Source organism: Gigantopelta aegis, chromosome 6, assembly GCF_016097555.1.
Source record: "Gigantopelta aegis isolate Gae_Host chromosome 6, Gae_host_genome, whole genome shotgun sequence".
Taxonomy (NCBI): domain Eukaryota; kingdom Metazoa; phylum Mollusca; class Gastropoda; order Neomphalida; family Peltospiridae; genus Gigantopelta; species Gigantopelta aegis.
In genome coordinates, this window is record NC_054704.1 from 39,770,343 (window position 1) to 39,792,761 (window position 22,419).

Here is a 22,419-nt window from a genome sequence, read left to right on the forward strand (position 1 = left end):
GGAAGGTTATCAGGATTTACTTGGAGTATATCTCAAGGCTTTTGTATATCACTTTACATTATTATTATTATTAAAGTTAAAAAGTGTTCTTTGTCAAAATTCCAAATGGATAATAGTATTACGTTTGTGTCTGCAAATTGTCAGGGCCTTGCATATGAAAGGGTTTTTAGAGATGTGTTAAATTACTATATATATTTAAAAAAAAATCAATAATATGTTTGCAGGACATTCGTAAAGATGAAAATGGTGCAAGACGGATGAAACATTTATGGAATATGCACACACTAATAGCACCTTATAATACAAGACAGAGGGGAGTTGCTATTCTATTTAATAATGCTAATGAATATGTTATTGATAATGAACATACTCTCATGGACCCAAACGGTAACTACATAATAGCTAGATTAACGATAAATAAGCATATCTACTTGATGAAGATGGAAATTTCTTTACATTTGAGAAATTAAAAAGTATATATAACGTAAATTCACACTTTTTAGAATATTCATCGCTTATAAACAGCATTAAGGCATTTATAAATAAAGCAGACAACGTTAGAAATGGCCACTTTACATTGCTAACTAATCCTGTGTTTCCGGGTAAAATTTAATATTATTCTTAAAAGTCAAACAGGTATTAAAGACATGTATAAACTATTAAATCACGAAATTATTACACCAACATCACAAATAAGATGTAGAAACCAAGGTTTTGCGTTTGACTCAAAAGAATGGGGAAACTATTATAGAGTGTCTTTTATAAGTCTCAAAGATGCAACTTTGATATGGTTTCAATACAGAATTATACACCAGATACTAACAACTAATACTTTTTTACATAAAATTAAATACATAGATACTAACGAATGTACGTTCTGTGGCAGTTCACCAGAAACATTAACACATTTATTTTACTATTGTAATAAAGTGACTGATCTGTGGCATGCTGTTGTAAATTGGATTTTAAACAAAAAAGGAATTCGAATAAAATTAAATAAACAAAATTATTTTATTTGGACAAAGGGCGATATAAAAGACATATTTATAAACTGGCTGTTAATAAACATTAAATATTATATATACAAGACAAAAATGGAAAACAATGAAATAAATATAATAGCTGCTCAAAACTTTTTAAAAAATAAATACGAAATAGAAAAATATATTCTTTTTAAAAACTGTAAATATGAAGAGTATAATACAATCTGGGCACCATGGAAACGACTCTTCAGTCAAGAAAGTAATTTGATGGAAGATAATAGAAACAATTATCAAGCGAGCGCTTGACGTGAATTTTGACATTATCACTTATCACTATAATTACCTACTATAACTTCTCTTTTTAACATTCTTTCTTTCTAAACTTATATATTTATTTTATGTCCCCATTACATCAACCAGCCTATTTAAATATATTTCTATTAACTAGTCATTTATAATACTACTATCTACATGGACATATGCATTAATATTAAATATATCACCATGTCAATTATTTGTATAAGTATTACGATTACTATAATCAGCATACTACCACAAAGTGTATGTACTTCCAGTATTTAGCGTGTATAATCTAATTCATATTCTGTGAGGCGATGAATCAGGGCACCCCAACCCTGGCATCGTCAAAATGACCTGGGGACAATAAAAAAATAAAATTAAATTGAAATTCTTGTCCGGACAAAACCTCTTATTAAAGGAATTGATATAGGTGTGTGTGTGGGGGGTGGGGGGTGGGGGTTGGGGGTGGGGGATGGCGGAGCTTGAACATAAAATTGGACAATTTGCCGATGACACTCAATTGTATTAGATGGATCTCCTTTCTCTCTTAGAAATGCAATTCGTACTTTAGATATTTTTTTACAGACATATCGGGACTGAAAATAAATAAATAAAAACAACTATTAGATTAGGTCCCCTTGCGAATACCATGGCGGAAATGTGCAAACAGCTAAGTCTAGATTGGTGTGAACACAATTATGAGGTTCCAGGTATAACACTTAATAAACAACTAGATCATATTTGGACACTGAATTTGGATGAAAAGCTGGTAAAAATAGAACAACTGTTAAATTCGTGGCGTGGCAGATGCGGAACTATATGTGGTAGGATAACGGTTGTAAAAACATTAGCTATGTCAAAATTAAATCGTATTTTTACCAGTCTACCAAATCCACCTAATGAATATATATTAAAAATAAATAGAATGATTTTCTCATTTATATGGAAAGGTGGTCCAGATAGAATTAAACGCTCAGTTATTACAAAAATAATTATACAGAGGGTGGGTTAAAAATGATTGAAACATTAACATTTATTAAAGGTCTAAAACTTTCATGGTTAAGACACTACTTTCAATCAGACTACAAATGGAAATTGTTTTTAATAAATATATGGGTAATGTAGCTATATCTAAAATGGGAGCCAATGTTGGTGAATATTTAAATAAAAATTTTAACAATCGTTTTTGGAATGATGTATTGAATGCATGGAAAGATCTTATGCTAAAAACAGAAATTAAAACTAGTGACGAAATAATAAATGAGCCGATATGGTACAACACACATTTTAAAAACAAGTCGTTATTTACCCGCAATTGGTATAATAACTGTATAACACATATCAGAGATATTTTATCAGAAACAGGATACATCATTCCTTTTGCAGAGTTAAAACAAAAATATAACATACGAGGAACCTTTTTAGATTACGAAAAGGTAATTCATAGTATCCCAGAAAATTGGAAAGGCATTGCCAACAATTACAAGGATAGATAAAGTTATATAATACTGTGTGCCCAACGTATATGTTTTTAATGACAAAAATTAATAAAGGTTGTGGTGTATATTATCATATACTTTCTGTGAACGTAGAAATACCAACTGCACAAATCCGCTGGTCTGCGATAATAAACGATGATAACTCTCCGTTAATATGGGAAAAGGTATCAGTAACATCCAGATTATGTACTAAGCAAATCGCACTTACAGATTTTCAATATAAATGTCTTAATAGAATAATAGCAACCAATAGCTTACTATGGAGGATAGGGATTCGGGATGATGCACTTTGTACTTTCTGTAATGAGGACGAGGAAACGATACTGCACCTTTTTGTAAAATGTTCAAAAGTGACTTTTTGGTGGCGAAATTTTGAATCTTGGATTTTTTTACGTCAGTGGATACCGTACAATTATATGCGATAGAAAGATAATATTTGGTATACAAACAGGACCAAAAATACTTAATCATTTATTTTTAATAAAAAAAACGATACACACACACACACACATATATATATATATATATATATATATATATATATATATATAATGCTCGTGTAGCGAACATCTCACTATCGTTTCCTCGTCTTCTAGCCATGGTAGAGGATTATTATATGACAGACAAAAATAAAATCACAAATAAATTTGCAAGGGGACGACCATATTAATCAAATGTGCCTATATATATATATATATATATATATATATATATATATATATATAGAGAGAGAGAGAGAGAGAGAGAGAGAGAGAGAGAGAGAGAGAGAGAATAAATAGGAGATCTGCTGTGAAATAACCAATGTGTTTAATTACATGTTATACCTCCCTGAAACATCAGTAGTCCATCCTTTTTCCTTCTTTTTTTTCAATTACTGATTGTAGGTAATTACGTCCTGCGTGTATAGTGTGTTGTTCTTTTTTTAATTTTTTAATGTTTTGTTAACTGTACCTTTGCCAATAAAAAAAAGAAAAAGAAAGAATTTAAAACCTATAATGTATTTTATATTAAAAATATATTTATTACTAACTTCTACTTCTACCACACAGTGATTATATATAATTAATTCATTCGTGCAGCTGCTGTACAATTATAAGCTTATCTATCTACATATAGAGTAATCGGTCAGTTACACAGTTGAATCCTGGTGAACGTCAGTTCGTATTGGCCATTTATTTTTGACCCGTTTTATCAGCCTGTATTAGACACGCTACCAGCTACCAATTTATCTTGGTAAGTCTAACATTGTCTTCATTAATTTGGGGTTTGTTTAATTTGATATAAACGTTGCGGTTCGTGAGACTCACTTCTGCATATCAGCAAGTAAATGGAATTGTTGAGTGTGCTATCAGTTGTAATCGGTTTTGTTTGTCATTTTGGGTTCAGTAATGTTGCGCTGTATTGGATACATTTGTAACAATTGAGCTCAGGATACATGTGTTTGCTCCAGTTATTTAAACATCAAAGCTGTTAATTAATCCCTTAATTGATATTTGTCAACTGCACACCAGTGACACTGGAGCACGCGCACATGTAATTAGCCCTGCGTACGCAATCACGTTATCGGCTGAGTGGGTATTCAAATTATAAGTAATGCAGTAATGATTGACGTCGGTGTGACCGTCCGGTTTCTGAGGTAAAATTTGCATTAAAGGAACACAAAGGGACCAGATAATTTCATCCGGTGCAGTATAGAGAGGTTTCCGTTTTAAAGGGGTAAATTTTAGTGCTAAAAGATACGCAAATCACGGGATCGTGTAAAATGTCCGGTTTTGAGGGAATTCCTGTTTACTGAGGGTCCGGTTTTGAGGGACTTCACTGTATATATTTTAGCTAATTGTAACATCCTTTATTGAAGCATTTCATTGGTTTGTTCCATCTTAGTGAGCGCTACACGACGCCTGTAGCTCTCTCTTTGGCAAATATATGTATAACATCCATGAGAACTGTTTTGCTCGTGTGTTTCTAATTGTGCAGGTATTCAAGAGAATATAACTCTTAATTCATAGCATGGTCAATGTAATGTTTGGGCGTGTATATTGGATGATGTTAATACTACATCACATCACTGAAAATAAATTCAATGCTTATATTTTTGTTGGTTCTGGTTTTACCTTTTTCGATTTCTATATTACACATTAAAATATAGACACCAAAGGTAAACAGCAGTAGACTAGGTAATGATAGTTATTTAATATTTAATACAGTGACGTATAATAATCATAGTTTTGTATGTGCCAAAAACAAACATTTGAAATTTGATACACATGACGAGGCTACATTTTTTTTTATTCGGTCAGTGGTAAGGGGTTAATTCAGATCTCCACATATAAAAACACAACCATACAGTCATCATACGACGACTGTTGACCGCTGTGTGATATAATAATGCAATATTGTTTTAAGTTCATGTATTTATATTTTTGAATGGCATTTATATCAGCAACATGCTGACTGAGCCCTTTAATTATTTAGAATTTGAATGAATGAATGAATGAATGAATGAATGAATGAATGAATGAATGAATGGATGAATGAATGAATGTGTAACGAAAGTAGCATTTATGTCCCAATGTCAGTAAAGTATTAAGCATGCAAATACTATATTTTTATCAGAATGTCGGCTCCGTGTTAACTATGGTTCAAACTGCACCAAGTTATGTGACGCTCGCCACTGTAAAGGACAGTCGGAATGCACAACAGATGGACGCTGTACGAGAGGATGTGATCCAGGATGGAACGGGATCGACTGTACACAAGGTAAATTTAACAAGAACATAATATAATTTAATGATATTATGCTAAAATTATATTTCAGTGCTTATACACAACCATGGTTCCTGCACTCATCGAGATACTTAATGTTATTCCAAACTTTAATTGTACCTATCTGCAACTTTGCTATTTTCTGTTTCTGCATATTCTTCTACGGGTGGGGGTGCAGGTAAAATGTCATCAGCAAACTTTCACATAACGAATTTAGTTCTATCCAGCAAGAGAGAACAAATTTGCATGGTTACATTTTGGTGTTGGTCATATCGTACATTTAAGGTATTCTTTAGCCACATGGACATGGATGAGAAATATCCAAAGCAATAAAGTGGATGGGTTGTGATCTGGTGTTACAAGAGCAGGTTGACATACCAAGGGAGGAGCCAGAGCAAAGACTCGGAGGAAGAAGAAGAAATTTCCGAAATTGTGAATAAGATATATGTCATGTTTTAGTCAGATGATAAGGAATAAAAAAAAAGTGCTACACACGTCTGGTGACAATATCTTATGTCGATTTTATGTGCATATGCATGTTAAGCACTGTTTAAAAAGAAATGCAGTTATAACAATAATACGAACTCCTGCAAAACAGATGAATTGTAAATGTAATGCACACATGTTGAGGAAGAGTAATTAAAATGACATGATAATTTTTGCATTTCAATGTAAATACCAATTGTATTAGTTGGGAGATTTCTGACGCCAACCATTGCCAAAAGGTAAATTACACAATCAATATTTACCAATCATCATTCTGTTTCAGAGAATTGGTAATTCAGAATTAGGACCACCGCACTAATAAGACCAATTTTAAGAAGTGCTGATGATGGTCACAATAGCAGAATTTCACTAAATATATATATATATATATATATATATATATATATATATATATATATATATATGTGTGTGTGTGTGTGTGTGTGTGTATGTGTGCATGTGTGTGTGGGGGGGTGGGGGTGTATGTATGTATATATGTGACATTTATTATAACAACAAATATATTTAGGTAAGTCAACCCAATAAGTTTATGTTAAATTTAATAATGCTTTCTCTTGCTTCGCCGCTGCCATGCGTAAATCTAGACGGCTGTGTGGAGTTTACAGTCTTGGCAATTTGGTTGGACAGATGCATAGTCCCTGAATATTAAACGCGCTCTCTCACAGATGGTTGACCTAATTATTGACCCAACAAGGTATTATATGACAATATATACATTTGATTTGTACCTAAAAGTACTTTATTGAACCATCTACATAACCATCATATCACACTTATTATTGATATTTTATAAAAATAATTGAATTATGGGTACGGTCCATAATTCTGAGAAAAATAATGGCTATTTGGAGAGCAGAGGTGTGAAGAATTATTTTGAGTCACGTGACAGGCATTCCCCGAATAACCGCAGTGCCAAAACGATTTACCAAGCTCGTGTAACGAGAACGCTTGACCGTCCTCTGCAACGTAAGGTAAATAGAAAAAAATAAAATATGAAAATAAGTTATTAAAACATAATAGAAACATGTACTGAATGATAATAAGCTTATACATTAATTAGTTAAGCCTTTGCATCAAAAGGTAAATTTATCGTTAGTCATACGCAGAAAACTCTAAACAGTTGGATCTCAAACACCGTAATTTTCCACCTTGTCAAATTCATTATTATACAAAATATGCCATAACACCTGACTTGGGATAGGAATTGTTACATTTTTAAAGAATACTCTGAACTAGACGGTGTATATATACGAAGGCCGTGTCTAAATGTACATAGGCGGTAAATAAGTACATGTATTTGATTGATCCATATTACCGAACGATCTGGAACAGGAGGAATACATACTAAGTACTGTACGAACAGTGCATTTTCTGAACAGGGGAGGGGGTGGGGGAGTATATGAATTTAGCGGACCCGTCTGTGTACGTTTTCCATAGATCTATTAATAGCGTCATATTGTTCCTACAGTACTAACAAAAAATAATTATAATACATAAATAATAATAATGATAATAATGAATAAAAATGTAATAAATAAAAATAACAATTACAAATTATCAGCGGCTGAGGTAGATTAACTGAAAGAGAAACTAACTACGGACAGTACACAAACTAACAACAGGGCTTGAACTTAATAATTTTTCACCGATTGCAATTTTGAGGCTGCTTACGTAAATTTTCGTAAAGAAAAAAAAAGAGTTAATTTTACCGTAAATAAATATGACTAAAAGGTTATTTAGTCACATTTCAAATGCTCAAAATTGCAAGGGGCAATAAAACTCAAAATATAGGCTACTACTAAAGCTGAGACCACTCGCGGGTCCCCCTCTAAATGTATGTAATGTTTTTATAACAACCGCCCCCACCCACCCCACCCCACCGCGACTACCTTTTTGGGGTGGAGGGGCGGTGTTTTATATGGAGGAGTTTTGGCTATAAAAATGCAAGATTAACGTGCGTGCACACACGCACAAACGGCAGGCTGAACTTGTCCCTGCACGTAGAAGTGGATTCAACTGGGTTAAGTAATAATTAGCCAACCTTTGGACGACAAAACATGCTACAGTACACTGTTTTTTTACGCTATACATTAAAACCGAAATTCCACTTTGCGAACCAGTCAAAATAATTTGCACACGCCTAATAATAATAATAATAATAATAATAATAATAAATGGTGAGTTCATGTTCCGACTGTTTATTATTTTATTTCAGCGTATTCGCGGTCATTTTCGTCATGAAATAATATATTTTTTATTATTTGCCATGTATATAGCCGGCCCTCATTTGCCAAGTCTCTGTACACGGCGATCGTTTATACAAAATCCAAAAATACATTACGGTTGTCGTATATATAGCCTCATCACTACGAGTCTGTTTTTCCGTATTTTTCATGCTCATCACAACAAGAGTTCCAAATTTAAAAAAATAACGTATCATGGAATTCCCTCCATCGTAGTTCAATTAAAATATTTTGGATCATACAATAACTAGGTTTGGTATTCCAAATGAATGTAAGTTTCATTTATAATGCATATTTAGAAAAACAAAGCTCACTAAATCCGTGATTGAGCTCCTTCAAACCGAATGACCACTTTGCGAATCAGTCAAAATAATTTGCAAACTTTTAACGAAAAACGACTGGCTGGTCGTATGCCACATTTGTGACGCTGGAAAACATGTTATCCGTTTTCGAACCAAACACTATAGCATTGTAACCGTCTAGACTCTCTCTCCTGCTAAATTCCATGCACACGCGCCTGATTGATGATGATGATAATAATAATAATAATAATAAATGGTGAGTTCATGTTCCGACTGTATATTATTTTATTTCAGCGTATTCGCAGTTATTTTCGTCATGAAATAATATATATTGTTTATTATTTTATTATATAGCCGGTCCTCATTTGCCAAGACTTTATACACGGCGGACGTTTATATAAAATTATAAAATACATTATACGGTTGTCGTATATACAGCCTCATCAATACGAGTCTGTTTTACCACATTTTTATGACTTTTCACAAGAAGTCTTCAACATTTTAAAATTGAAGTGTATTATGGAATTCCTTCGATCGTACTTCAATTAAAATGTTTTGGATCATACAATAACTAGGTTTGGTATTCCAAATGAATGTAATTTCCATTTATAATCCATATTTAGAGAAATAAGGCCAACTAAATCCGTGATTGAGCGCCTTTAACGGATCATTGAAAAGAGTCACGCGAGCGATGCATGCATGGAGTCACGTATTCCATTCTTTTCACACGACGCAGCGCATGACAGTCGCTGTGAATAATCAATTTTAGCCCACCCTGTTTACAGGGGGATCATGAATATGGTATCTATTGGTATATATATATATATATATATATATATATATATATATATATATAAAATCGCCAGTATTTGTTACCCATCGTTGCTGCCATACAATGTATAGTCTGTATGTATGCAAACTTTATACTTGACAGTAGTATCAAACATACCGTCGAATTGTTTGTCATTAATGAATTACCTTTACAGCAATCATGTTGTTATATACACCTTCTACCTTTGTGACTTTGATGAAATTTATTTTGAAGGACTCCATATTTTTAAATATTTAAAACTGCCACAGTGTATAATTTAAGTCACATACAGAGTATCTGTGGAAATCCACAAATTACACCCTTGGATAGTCTTTAACGCTAAAGATATTCCATATATGTTATTAGGGACACCCAACATAACAGATCCTTGTGCTCTTCTCTTGGTTGCTATAAATCAATTGGATCACACTGCTGAATTATCCCACTTGTCCGGTAACACCAATGACATAATGAGCTTGTTCATAGAGTAAGATGTGTCTGCACGTGCAGGCCGATTACAGTTCCGCGTGACCAGATATACGTTTATGTTTCTGGTTCATCTAGTTTTCAAAAGTTAACAATGAAACTTTATATCTTTTAATTGTTTTATCTTGAATTTGTATTTTGAAAAGTGATACTTTCTGTAGAATGACCCAGTTGTAATTTTCACACAGTGTTTTTATTTAACTTTTGAATTTTTATATTGATGTTTCTCGTCACATTATTGTTGCATTTACCATTGTTTGTCACCCAATAGCCGATGAATTTTTCATGCTGGGGTGTCATTAAACATTCATTCATTCATTCATTCGTTCATTCGTTTAATTTACATTTAATTCTTAAAGTTATCAAATTCTTAAAGTATGTCATATGAGAAATATCACATACTTTAATTGCACTGAAAATGTAAGATTATGTATATAGATATAGATATATATATATATACCCTGTCAGGAAAAGAAACGCATAGGGGAAATATTCATCGAATTATCTCTTTAATACAAAGTGGCATAATTTCGTTACAGATGATCGTATCACAGTCAAATTTGACATGAGTATGTGACAATGTTCGTGTTATGGACTGACGGCAGTGAAACAGCGTCGCACGAGGGCGCTGAATTCAATACCTTGTGTGGCCACCAGCAGCAGCAATCACTGCTCTACATCTCCTTGGCATAGACTGAATGAGTCTTTGGAAACGGGCACGTTGAACCCTAGCCCATTCTTTCTGCAGTGTATGTGAAAGTTGCGGAAGCGTCTGAGGTTCCATATATGTTCAATGGGGTTGAGATCTGGCGATCTTGATGGCCATGGCAGCACATTAATGCCTCATTCTGTAGGAAATCCATTGTTACACGTGCCGTATGTGGCCTGGCATTGCCCTGCTGAAAGTGTTCTCTCTGTCGATCCAAAATGGAAGCACGTGACGGCGAAGAATTTCATCCCGGTAGCGTGCAGCTGTCAAGTTCACTTCTGCCGCTGTACGAGATGGCTCCCCACATCATGGCTCTGCCTCCACCGAATCTGTCAACTTGGGCAACGCAGTTGTTGGCAAAGCGTTTATTGCGGCGTCTGTAAACACGTTGTTGTCCATCACGTCGCTGTAGAAGGACGCGTGACTCGTCGCTGAACCATACTCGCCGCCAGTTTCTCAAGTTCCACCCCTGTACATTCGTGCAGCAGCGAAAACATAAATGTCGATGTTGACGTCGCAGGACGGGGCCAACATATAGTCTCCTAGCCCGTAAACCAGCTTCTCGAAGTCGGTTCCGAATGGTTTGTGCAGACACCCTTCTCAACCAGGTTCGTTGCTGTGGCTGTTCGGTGACGCAAGTGCAGAACCCGGATGTAGCAATCTTGTGTTGCAGTTGTTATGCGAGGTCTTCCACTTTGACTTCTGGGCCGGTCTCCAGGTGATTGAAACTGCTGGTACCTGTCCCAGAGACGTGCAATGGTGCTCTGATGGACGTTCATGTAGCGTGCGACTGCTGACTGAGATTCACCTAACTGGAGGAGGCCTATTGCAATGTTTCGATTCGGTAGGTTTAGTCTTGGCATCTTGTAACTCGTCTACGTCGAAATGGAAATGAGGCACCATTGCGAGCATTGCAGTTTTAAATACCCATCACTACCCCAATCTTTTCCCCGAGTTCCACGTGCATTCGCCAAAATCTTACCATTTCTCGCCGATTTCCTGCATTTGTCGCACAACATGCCACAACGTGCTTTAAATTTGTTTTAGGGTGCATTTGGGCATGCTGTCCCATTCCAGGATCATTAACAAACATGGTCATTCAGCAACATTGTACAAAAAAAAGAAGATATTTTGTAAAATCAAACACTTTTCTTCTTTCCCTATCACCTATGCGTTTCGTTTTTGACAGAGTATATATATATACATGCACTGCTTCTAGTTAATATCACCAAATGTCATTCACGAGTTGGCAATTAATTATTCAAGTCGAGTCGCTATTCATGTATTATGAAAGCATTCAGACTGTTTTCTGTATTTTTAGTGAAATGTCACCGGTCTCGGTGGCGTCGTGGCAGGCCATCGGGTCTACAGGCTGGTAGGTACTGGGTTCGGATCCCAGTCGAGGCATAGAATTTTTAATCCAGATACCGACTCCAAACCCTGAGTGAGTGCTCCGCAAGGCTCAATGGGTAGGTGTAAACCACTTGCACCAACCAGTGATCCATAACTGGTTCAAGAAAGGCCATGGTTTGTGCTATCCTGCCTGTGGGAAGCGCAAATAAAATATCCCTTGCTGCCTGTCGTAAAAGAGTAGCCTATATGGCGACAGCGGGTTTCCTCTAAAACAATCTGTGTGGTCCTTAACCATATGTCTGACGCCATATAACCGTAAATAAAATGTGTTGAGTGCGTCGTTAAATAAAACACTTCTTTCTTTCTTTCTTTCTAGTGAAATGTCCGAATGGCGTCAGTTATGGATCCGAATGCAACAAGCTTTGTGAGTCCCGGCAATGTATAGACCCTAATGCGACATGCGATCCAGAAACTGGGTCTTGTAATGGAGAATGTCAGTCAGGATGGGCTGGATTTGACTGTACAGAAGGTATCTACTACGATTTAAGTCAATCTATGTATAAGTGGTGTTTCTCGGTTATAGTACTTTTTCCCGACAGTTAGTCCTTGATTGTAAAGGCCTTTTTAACCATTGCAATTACATATGAAATATATTGTTCTGCATACAATATTATTTATTAAACGTATTTTTGATCGTTCTAATATTTGTACTAGCCTAAATTTCATTTTATTTCCTAAACTATTATTTGTTTGCACGTACGAAATTAATCGAAGACAGAATCCAGTCTGGGCTTCTTATAAATATTAAGACGACCAGAAGCACATTGAATATACATACACTGATATTCTAAACAAGAAAATATATTTAATATGTAAGTTTAAAGGGACATTCCTGAGTTTGCTGCATTGTAAGATGTTTCCGACTAACAAATATTTCTACGATTAAACTTACATATTAAATATATTTTCTTGTTTAGAATATCAGTGTCTGTATATTTAATGTGTTTCTGGTCGTCTTAATATTTGTAAGAAGCCCATACTGGATTTCGTCTTCAAATAATTTCGTGCGTACGAAAAAATATATTTTAGGAAATAAAACGAAATTAAACCCAGTACCAATATAAGAACGATCAGAAACATGTTTAATATACAGCCACTAATATGTTATGCAGGAAAATATATTTCATTTTTAATTACAATCGTTAAAAAGTATCTGTTAGTCGATAACATCTTAAGAATTGCAGCAAACTCAGGAATGTCCCTTTAATAGTAGAAACATTTTATTACTCGGAAACATCGTACAATGCACCAAACTCAGGAATGTTCCTTTAACAAGCGTCAAAACCAAACCAAACAGCTGACATGGCGGTTCACCTTGATGTTTTGAAGGTAAGAAGGTCTTAAGCTGAAGCAAATGTGAACTATACCGATAGTGAATACGACCAAACATGGATATTATTAAAATAGTGATATTTTAAACTATGTGGCAGTTATGCATTTAAAGCATATGAATCACTGTCGAACAAATACTACAATTCATATTCGTGAATACATAAGTGTACTGTACATCTATTATTATGATGCTAACTTTGAACAATCCCCTGTCATGTTAAAAACATTATAACTTGCGAAGTTAATTTGTCAGTATGCTGATATTGGTGTCAAAATAACGCAAGGATAGGGTAGAATATACATATATAGCAAACGACTGACTCCCACTCAGTCTGTTTTTGTGAAAAAGAAAATAGCATTGAAACTGAGGTATTTCTAGGGACATCAAAAAGGGAAACGAGGTGTGGTCACTTAATGATGATTTAGTCATATATATATATATATATATATTATATATATATATATATATATCTTACATCAATGCATGTCATATTAACTAGGAGAACATAAGATTCAATTTGATCTATAATACATGTCACTGACATACTTGTATACATTTTGATGAATAAAATATACAGAGCATTGACTACGGCGTAACGTCAATGGAATTTTATCGTTTCTAGGGTACCCCCCAACATTGGTAGCAAATGATTAGTAGATCCCAGTTTTTTCACTGTTACCTGTTTGTACCATATTCTGGAGATACTAGGGTTGCTAAAACACATAATGTGGTTTAGTTGGGGGGGGGGGGGGGGGGGGGGTGCACGTGGACCCTATGTAATCCACGGCCTAATATATATATATATATATATATATATATATATATATATATATATATATATATATATATATATATATATATATATATATATACACATACAAATGATTCGTCATCAGTGTTTTTAATATGGAAAATATTAAACGAGCCTATAATAATCGGTATTTGCAGAGGCTCTGCTAAGACAAATACCGGTTAACTAGACGAGACTGATAGTTTACATATTAAAAAACACGAGTACCGAATTGTTATTGTCTTATAACACTTCTAAAGTTAAAATTTTATTTGATGTTTAGTATATCACAGTATTAAGTTGCCTCCATCGGTAATATTAAGTCATTACATTTAACACAAATTAGTCTGACGTCACGCATTTGAACCAAATCTTATGAAAACATTACGCTCATGTATACAGGTCTTGTTGGCTTGTAAACAAATGACCCATTTACAGCAACACATTATTATTTAGAGACCTCGCAAATTTGCATATAACTTTATTTTTGAATACATGATAATACACTAAATTATCACGTGGGTTTATGACATGGGTATCATGGGTAAGTTATAGGATAAAAATACAGAAATTCACATATGTTGTTTTCGCTTCCTATTTATTACACAAGTTTATTTAGCGCAAGAATATATACCACTCGACCGTTACGCAGTCTCATGGTATGTTCTTTCGCAAAATACACGAGTTCAGTAAATATCAGGTTTGGTATTGTTATTGTCACCCATTATTTGGTTTATATAATTCATGAACCACGCCCCCACCCACCACAGAATCCAACATGGGGACATGATGCTGCAGATATCCACCAGACAGTCATGCCAGAGATACATGGTTGATATACTCAGGCAATGCAACACATACAATTGGTCATTCAAACAATGTTTGTTCTTGGCTAAGATAACACAATAAAGGTGGTTTGCTCCTGAGCTTGACGTGACCAGTTAATTGATCAGGTCGGGCATCCCTGACCACCCGTCTGGCTGACCTCCAGGCCAAAGTGGTATGTTGCCAGAAAAAAATACCCGCTGATATTGCTCAGAACTCAACCACCAGGATCGCGCCATCCAGCATTACGGGCTGCACATCATGACCAACAAGGTGCCTCAAAAGAAGAGTGTTACTGTATTAGTCATTCTCATAGATTTAGGGACACGTAATGCATATCAATCATTATGGTCCTATTTTAATATTAATTTTAGACTAAAACGTAAATTGCTGTTCATTTACTGTACAGTATGCTTCCCACACATTCGATTTAAAATGTCATCATTATATTCTTACAGTTGACGTTCTATCTATAAATCATTATACCTATACAGTCGTCAATAGAGACTAAATGTTTGTTTGTTTTTTCCCATTGGTAGTTTCTTGTTTTCTATTTCAATAGTATATGTTGTTGTTGCTGCTCTTGTTTGTTCGGGGTTTTTTTGGTTTTGTTTTGTTGGTGGAGTGTTTGGTAGGGTTTTTTTTGTATTTGTTTTCCTTTTTTTGTTGTTTTTTTTTGTTGTTGTTTTATTTTTTTGTGCTGTTTGTTTTTGTTGTTGTCTTTTGTTTGCTTGAGATTTTTGTTGGTGTTTTTTGTTGTTGTTTTTCTTTGTTGTCGTTGTGTTGTTGGTTTTTTGTTTCTTTGTTTGTGATTTTTTTTTTTTTGGGGGGGGGGGGGGGGGGGGGGGGGGGGGGGGGGGTAAACTAAAACAGGCACATTTTAGTACGCTTCAGGGGGAATTTGTCCTAGTATTAAAAAAGATATATGTTTTGTAATTTTAGCAACATGTTTGAATGGCGTTAATTATGGATCCGATTGTCAGAAACTGTGTGAGTCCCGGCACTGTTTGGATCCAAATGCAACATGTGATAACAAGACTGGGTCTTGTAATGGAGAATGTCAGAAAGGATGGACTGGACTTGACTGTACAGAAGGTATCTGCTTTGACCTAAACTAACCTGAGTATGGCTTAGTGCTTCTCGGCTATAGTATGTTCTTTTAAGGCAGTTAGCCATTGCTTTTGAACAGGACTATAGTTGATGTGGTAATTCAAGCCGATGGCTCGTTGGAGGGGAAGAGGGCCTAAGTTGACGAAAGCATTGCAACATAAAATAATAAAATGTACGTTCATTTTGCTATGTCTAAACCTTGTTTAATTAATGTGCATGACATTATTTGTGCATAACCCGCGTCCATGCATTGGATAATGATTTAACATGTTGACATCAAACAAAACCGTTAGTGTGACATAAATGGGAGGGGGGCACAAGAAAACAAACAAACAACAAAAGCAAACAAAAACAAAAACAAACAACAAAACTAAACTAAACAAGCATAAAACAAAACAAAACAATTCAATGAATTGAATAGGTAACACATACTGCCATTGTTTTTTTGGTTGTGTTTTTCAAATAAATATATCTTTGTTTTTGTTGTTATGTGAGGGTTTTTTTGTTGTGTTTGTTTGCTTGTGTTTTTTTCTTCTATTATTTTCGTTTTGATTGTTGTTTTATTTTGTTATGTGTGTTATGCTTTTTTTTCTGCAGAAAAACACTGATTTATTATAGTCATATATACTTTCTTTGTTAACAGATATACGAACAAAGATACGTGTTTTACTTAATTGATTTGACAGTATTTAAATTTAGATTAATTCACGTTGGATTAAGTTGTCCGTCTGCAAAGTAATTATTTCGTTAGCAGTTATTTGTTAGTTTAATTTGTAGACTAAAACACAAATACCATTTCAGATTCTGTACAGTATGCTACACAAATATTCAAGTTAAGATGTCAGTATTATTACATTTTGTTTTCCGTATAACAAATTGTAAATACAAAGACTAAACAACAAGCCTAAATGTTATGGTTGTTTTGTTTTGTTTGGTTCGTGTTTTGGGGTGGATGTCAAGGTGGTTTTCAGTGTAATGGTGGTGGTTTGTTTTGTTTTATAGTTGGTTTTATACATATTATTTATAAATTAAGTAAAACATTTCGTTCATACATATTAAGGGTTTCCCCCAGCTAGACAAAATAGACAGTGGTCCACAGCTGGTGTAACAAAGGCTGTGTTATAGACTGTCCTGTCTGTTTGATGGTACATATAAGGATCCCTTGCTACTGATGGAAAAATGCAGCTGTAGTTGTTTTTTCTCTGAGACTATATATCCGAATTACTAAAATTTAATGTTGGACATCCAATAGTCGATGAGTGATAAATCAATGTGCTCTGGTGGTGTCGCTAAACAAAACAAACTTGAACTTTAAAACTAAAACAGCACATTTCGACCATTGCCCTTGCACCATTCTAGATTCGGCCTTTTTGTGAAAATATACGCATTTTATTCTGTATTTTCAGTAATATGTCTGAAAGACGTCACATATGGATCCGAATGTAAGAATATGTGTGAGTTCCGACACTGTATTGATCCAAATGCAACATGTGATAAGAAGACCGGGTCTTGTAATGGAAGATGCCAGCCAGGATGGACCGGACTTGACTGTATGGAAGGTACTTGCTGTGACCTAAATTAACCTTTTTATGAGTTTATAGTATCATTGTAAGAGACAGTTAGTCATTGATTTTGATCATGGTGAAAGCCAGTCCGTACAGATGCAGTGTCAATTCAAAACGATGGCACATTGTGAGGGACGTTTAGAGGGTCTAAGCTCAAAACGGGAATTATATTTAAGAATACTATATTTTACGTTTCAGTTAATTCTGTGAAAAAAGCTTGGTGGACATTGTCGATCAATTTTCTTTCTTTGTTTTTGTCAATTTGTGTTTGTATCTGGTGTGCTTATCTAATTCACGTCTGTCTAGTGGCATCGCCGATTTCTAAAGATTTAATAAGACTAACACGACTGGCGTCTCACCACAGAGACTGCTGATCCGATTTGATCTGTACTTTTGTGTTTTAGCCAAGTATGTTTTAGAGAAGTCTGAATTCACATCGAGTGCCAGCATATAAACGTTAGTGTTACTTTTGAGTTAACAAGTCAACGATTATGTGAGATCGGATAATGTCTTTTATTTCTTAAAAATAAATGTAAACAAAGTAGACATACAAGTATATAAAACTTTTAATTAAGTATATGCCACATTTTAATCAACTATATTCGAAATGTTCAATTTCCTAAATCTAAAATATGGGACAGATGATTTCAAATAGAAACTAAATTGTTTTGAGATACATGGAATGGGATCCGTATAATTGCAGATGATTAAATTGCATCTGAAATGTGTAGACCCTCATTGAACATCTCAATCTTGTTTCTTTTTACTAGAATGTAACGCGGGTGAGAAGTATGGTTCAAACTGTAACACGTCATGTACTGATCGTCACTGTGATCCTAACAACATGCAATCATGTCCTACAGATACTGGAAAATGTACTGGTGGATGTCAGCCAGGATGGGAGGGCGAAGACTGTTCACAAGGTACCCAACTGAATATGTTTCAAATTTACAAGTTCTTATGACCATGTTTATGATTTACAAACGAAAAATATAAAAACAGCTAGTTTTTGTTACCTTTGGCAAGGGTCATTGTCAGGGGGCTTCATAAATCAGTCATAGTGTTTTTCAGTAACAAAGGAAACAGAAGCCATCTACTGGATTTTAAACGTGAGAGTAATGAAGACTGCCATTATTAAATGCATAGTAAGTAATATATCAGTTGTATAGATTTAAAAACTGCTTGCGTTTATTATTTACTAATATCTGTTTTTAGAATGTGAAGCGAGTGTGAAGTATGGACCAAATTGTACCAAGTATTGTTATCACCGCCAATGTGACCCTAAACACAATTCCTCGTGTCCAGCAGCTACTGGGAAATGTACTGGTGAATGTCAACCAGGGTGGAAGGGAGAAGACTGTATGCAAGGTAATCAGCAACAAACTAAAATATAATTGATGTTTTATTCACGGATAGCTCAACCCAGCTCTTTGATGTCCACATTGTGAACAATTCAACCTTTGTTTTTTCACAATTCCTTGAGTTACTGAGCTGAAACTTTGTGTATAGGCTACCGTTATCATCTACTGTTACAGCTCACATTTGACTTCAATGGTGATTTACCCACTTTGGCAGACATATAGACCTTGAATTTAGAAGATACGAAAGTGTATGTTTCTGATGTGTTTTTGTTTCATTGCCTTGAGACACTGAGGTGAACTTTTGAGTATAGCTTTATGATGTACATTTACATATCATATTTGACCTTCATTGTGATACAGCGCTCGCTTGCTGTGCGGTCGGTCTGGGATCGATCCCTGTTGGTAGGCCCATTGGACTATTTCTCGTTCCAGCCAGAGCACTACGACTGGTATATCAAAGGTCGTGGTATGTGCTATCATGCCTGTGGGTGGTGATATAAAAAAACCTTACTACTAATCAAACAGAGTAGCCCATGGAGTAGCGACAGCGGATTTCATTTCAATATCTGTGTGGTCCTTAACCATATGTCCGACGCCATATAACCATAAATACAGTGTTGAATGCGTCATTCAATAAAACATTTCTTTTGTTCTTTGTGATATACTCATTTTTGACAGAGTTATGACTTAGGATATAGGAGCATTTATTTTCCGCATGGGTTTTTTCACAATGCCTCGAGATACTGAGTTGACATTTTGTGTCTAGTTTTAACATCTGTTACAGATCACATTTGTCTTGCATACCAGACAGATGAATCCACCCACTTCTGGTGTGACGGATCGATGTGTCTTGTCCTATTGTAACTGAATAGGAAGTAAATTCTCACTAACCACTAACAACTAACAGCTAACCCACTTTCCTTTAATACTGTTTCAAAAGAACACATAACATCCATAACATTCCTTTTAACCATGCCACGGTGGACCCCAAATTACCACAAGTATGAGTATCAGTGACGTTGTCAGGTGACAAGAGCGACTGTACACAGACTTGTCAATCGAGTAAACGTCACTGGATCCACTAATGTCCGTCCTCATAGTGGTAGGCAAAAGTTATTCCGGATGTTCAGGATCGGTATATGCTAACCACAACCCTATGAAACTGGTTTTATCCAACCACCATTATTTACTATCAATTCCATATCACTGTCTAATCCTTAAGAAACCGACTAAGAGCATACACATCTGTGCACGACTGTCAATGACACAACGCATTCTGGCGCAGCACCTGTCAATGACGAATGAATCGAGATTCACGTTAAAGGATGTAGCATAGAAGAGATGAGAGATACCAGAATAGTTGTGTCACGGAAGTGGACATGTTTGACGGAGGTTGCGTCTAAGTGAGGGCTGGGATTTATGGGAGAGGTGGAACTGACCTTCATGTTGTTCATGGTAACCTCACATATGCTCTTTAAAGAGAAAAAAACTACTTGTTCTTGTTTCACATCTTGTACAACAACTGCATATAGCTTTTCGACATGATAAGGCACATTACCACGTTACCCGAGTATGCACGGACACTCAAGACCTCAATCCCATAGAACATCTGTGGAATGAACTTGGTAGACGATTTCGCAATCTAAATCCTCAGCCGCTATACATTGTTCTTTTTGTCTTCTTTTTTCTTCTTTTTAGAATTTTTTTTATTGGCCCAGAAATGTCGATAGTGTTAGCGATGGGGTCCTGCAGATAATGTTGAACATAAATAACATTAAATATATATAATACATAAAGAGTATTGTTAGAATGAATATGTTCAGATTGATAGTACATTTGTTCTATAGATAGAAGTGAGAAAGCAGAGAGAGAGAGAGAGAGAGAGAGAGAGAGAGAGAGAGAGAGAGAGAGAGAGAGAGAGAGAGAGAGAGAGAGAGAGAGAGAGAGAGAGAGCGCGTTGAAGTAAAACAGGACAGCAAGACAATTTTAACATTAAAAAAGCATACATGCACATACACCAGCACGCATCATAGCTTGATAACAATTGTATACATGTGATTAGTTTCCTATCAGTTGTATTATAGTTTATTAATGTTCTGTGATACTGCGGGAAGTATATGTTTTATTAAATTACTATAATATTATATTACATCTGTTGCTGGAGACGAAAGGATTTAAATAATAATAATAATAATAATAATAATAATAATAATAATAATAATACAAAACTAATTATATTAAATATGTTCAACTAATGAATGATACAGTGACCAAATGGTAAAAACATTGCTAAGATTGTTCGTAATAAAACATAAATGTTTTTTGTTTTTTCTCTAGAGTATCTTTGTTTAATTTCTTTTTTTTTTAAATGAATAATATTTAACTTAACATTTTGCATGTGCTTTCCTGTCTGTGGGAAAGTGAACATATGAAGATTTCTTGCTGCATTAGGAAAACAGTAGCGGGCTTTCTCTGATGACTACGAGTCAGAATTATCAAATGCTTAACATCCAATTAATTAATCAAGCTGATCTAGTGGTGACGTTAAACAAAACAAACTCTTTATTACAAAATGGGTACTTCTTACAAAAAGGGTTTTAACAGTTGTAACGCAGCCAGTGTAGGTCAGCAATTACGTATGGCGTAATGTCGCCAGTAATTGTTTTCATATAATTCATTTCTAGCATGTCAGGAAAACGAACAATACGGACCTGGCTGTAAAAAGAACTGTACCCAACGTCAATGTGCATCTTCAACGCAATCCTGCAATATCTACACAGGGGACTGCGATACTGGTGGGTGTAAATCTGGATGGAAGGGGGACGACTGCACACAAGGTAATTCAAATATACCAATGTATGTGCAACAACTGCTTTGAAGCGAAGAACAAATTTATTGCGTGTTGCTGGGTTGTTGTTGTTTTTTTAATTTCTTGTTTCAGTTTCATTATACCCGATTAAAAAAAATGACATCACACCACAAATTGTCATAAATATTAACTAAAATAGCAATGGAAACTCCACAATAGAGCCGCTTTAGTATTAAAGTATTAATGCCACAGAATTTCCATCCCGTGATCCATCTGTATACACAGGAATGAAACCACGGTACTTGTCCTGAATTTCCATGAACAACTGTTTATAAACAACAGCATCTGTACGATCTTTCTTCAGATGCGCAAGATCAAACACAATCTTAGGTGGCATAATATACCAAGGTGGTAAAATAAAATATGAAGGAGTTTCCAAAGTGTCATTTAAATCAATGTTGGAAAGCGATAAAAAAAAAACGCTTAATGCGAAGACCATATGTACGAATAGCATTTCACCTTGCATCAAACAACTTCATATATGTGTTGTCAAACACCGCATCATGTGTAGGATGTGTTGCTAATGAGTTAATCTTGGTACGTCTAG

At 35.0% G+C, this 22,419-nt stretch overlaps 1 protein-coding gene and 1 long non-coding RNA gene across 2 annotated transcripts in view; both read left to right on the forward strand.

The window, feature by feature from the left end:
• Positions 1-5,445: 5,445 nt before the first annotated feature.
• LOC121374465 lies at positions 5,446-16,299 on the forward strand. The gene is made up of 3 exons (XR_005958239.1): positions 5,446-5,542; positions 12,336-12,488; positions 15,910-16,299. It is a non-coding gene; the product is annotated as an uncharacterized LOC121374465 (long non-coding RNA).
• A 2,001-nt stretch (positions 16,300-18,300) lies between these two features.
• LOC121374544 (multiple epidermal growth factor-like domains protein 6) overlaps positions 18,301-22,419 on the forward strand; it is a 110,514-nt gene continuing 106,395 nt past the window's right edge. Inside the window, exons 1-3 of the mRNA XM_041501649.1 lie at positions 18,301-18,565; positions 18,858-19,010; positions 21,688-21,840. Coding sequence (XP_041357583.1) covers positions 18,487-18,565; positions 18,858-19,010; positions 21,688-21,840 — 385 coding nt within the window. The 5' untranslated portion in view covers positions 18,301-18,486. The remainder of the gene's footprint in view (positions 18,566-18,857; positions 19,011-21,687; positions 21,841-22,419) is intronic.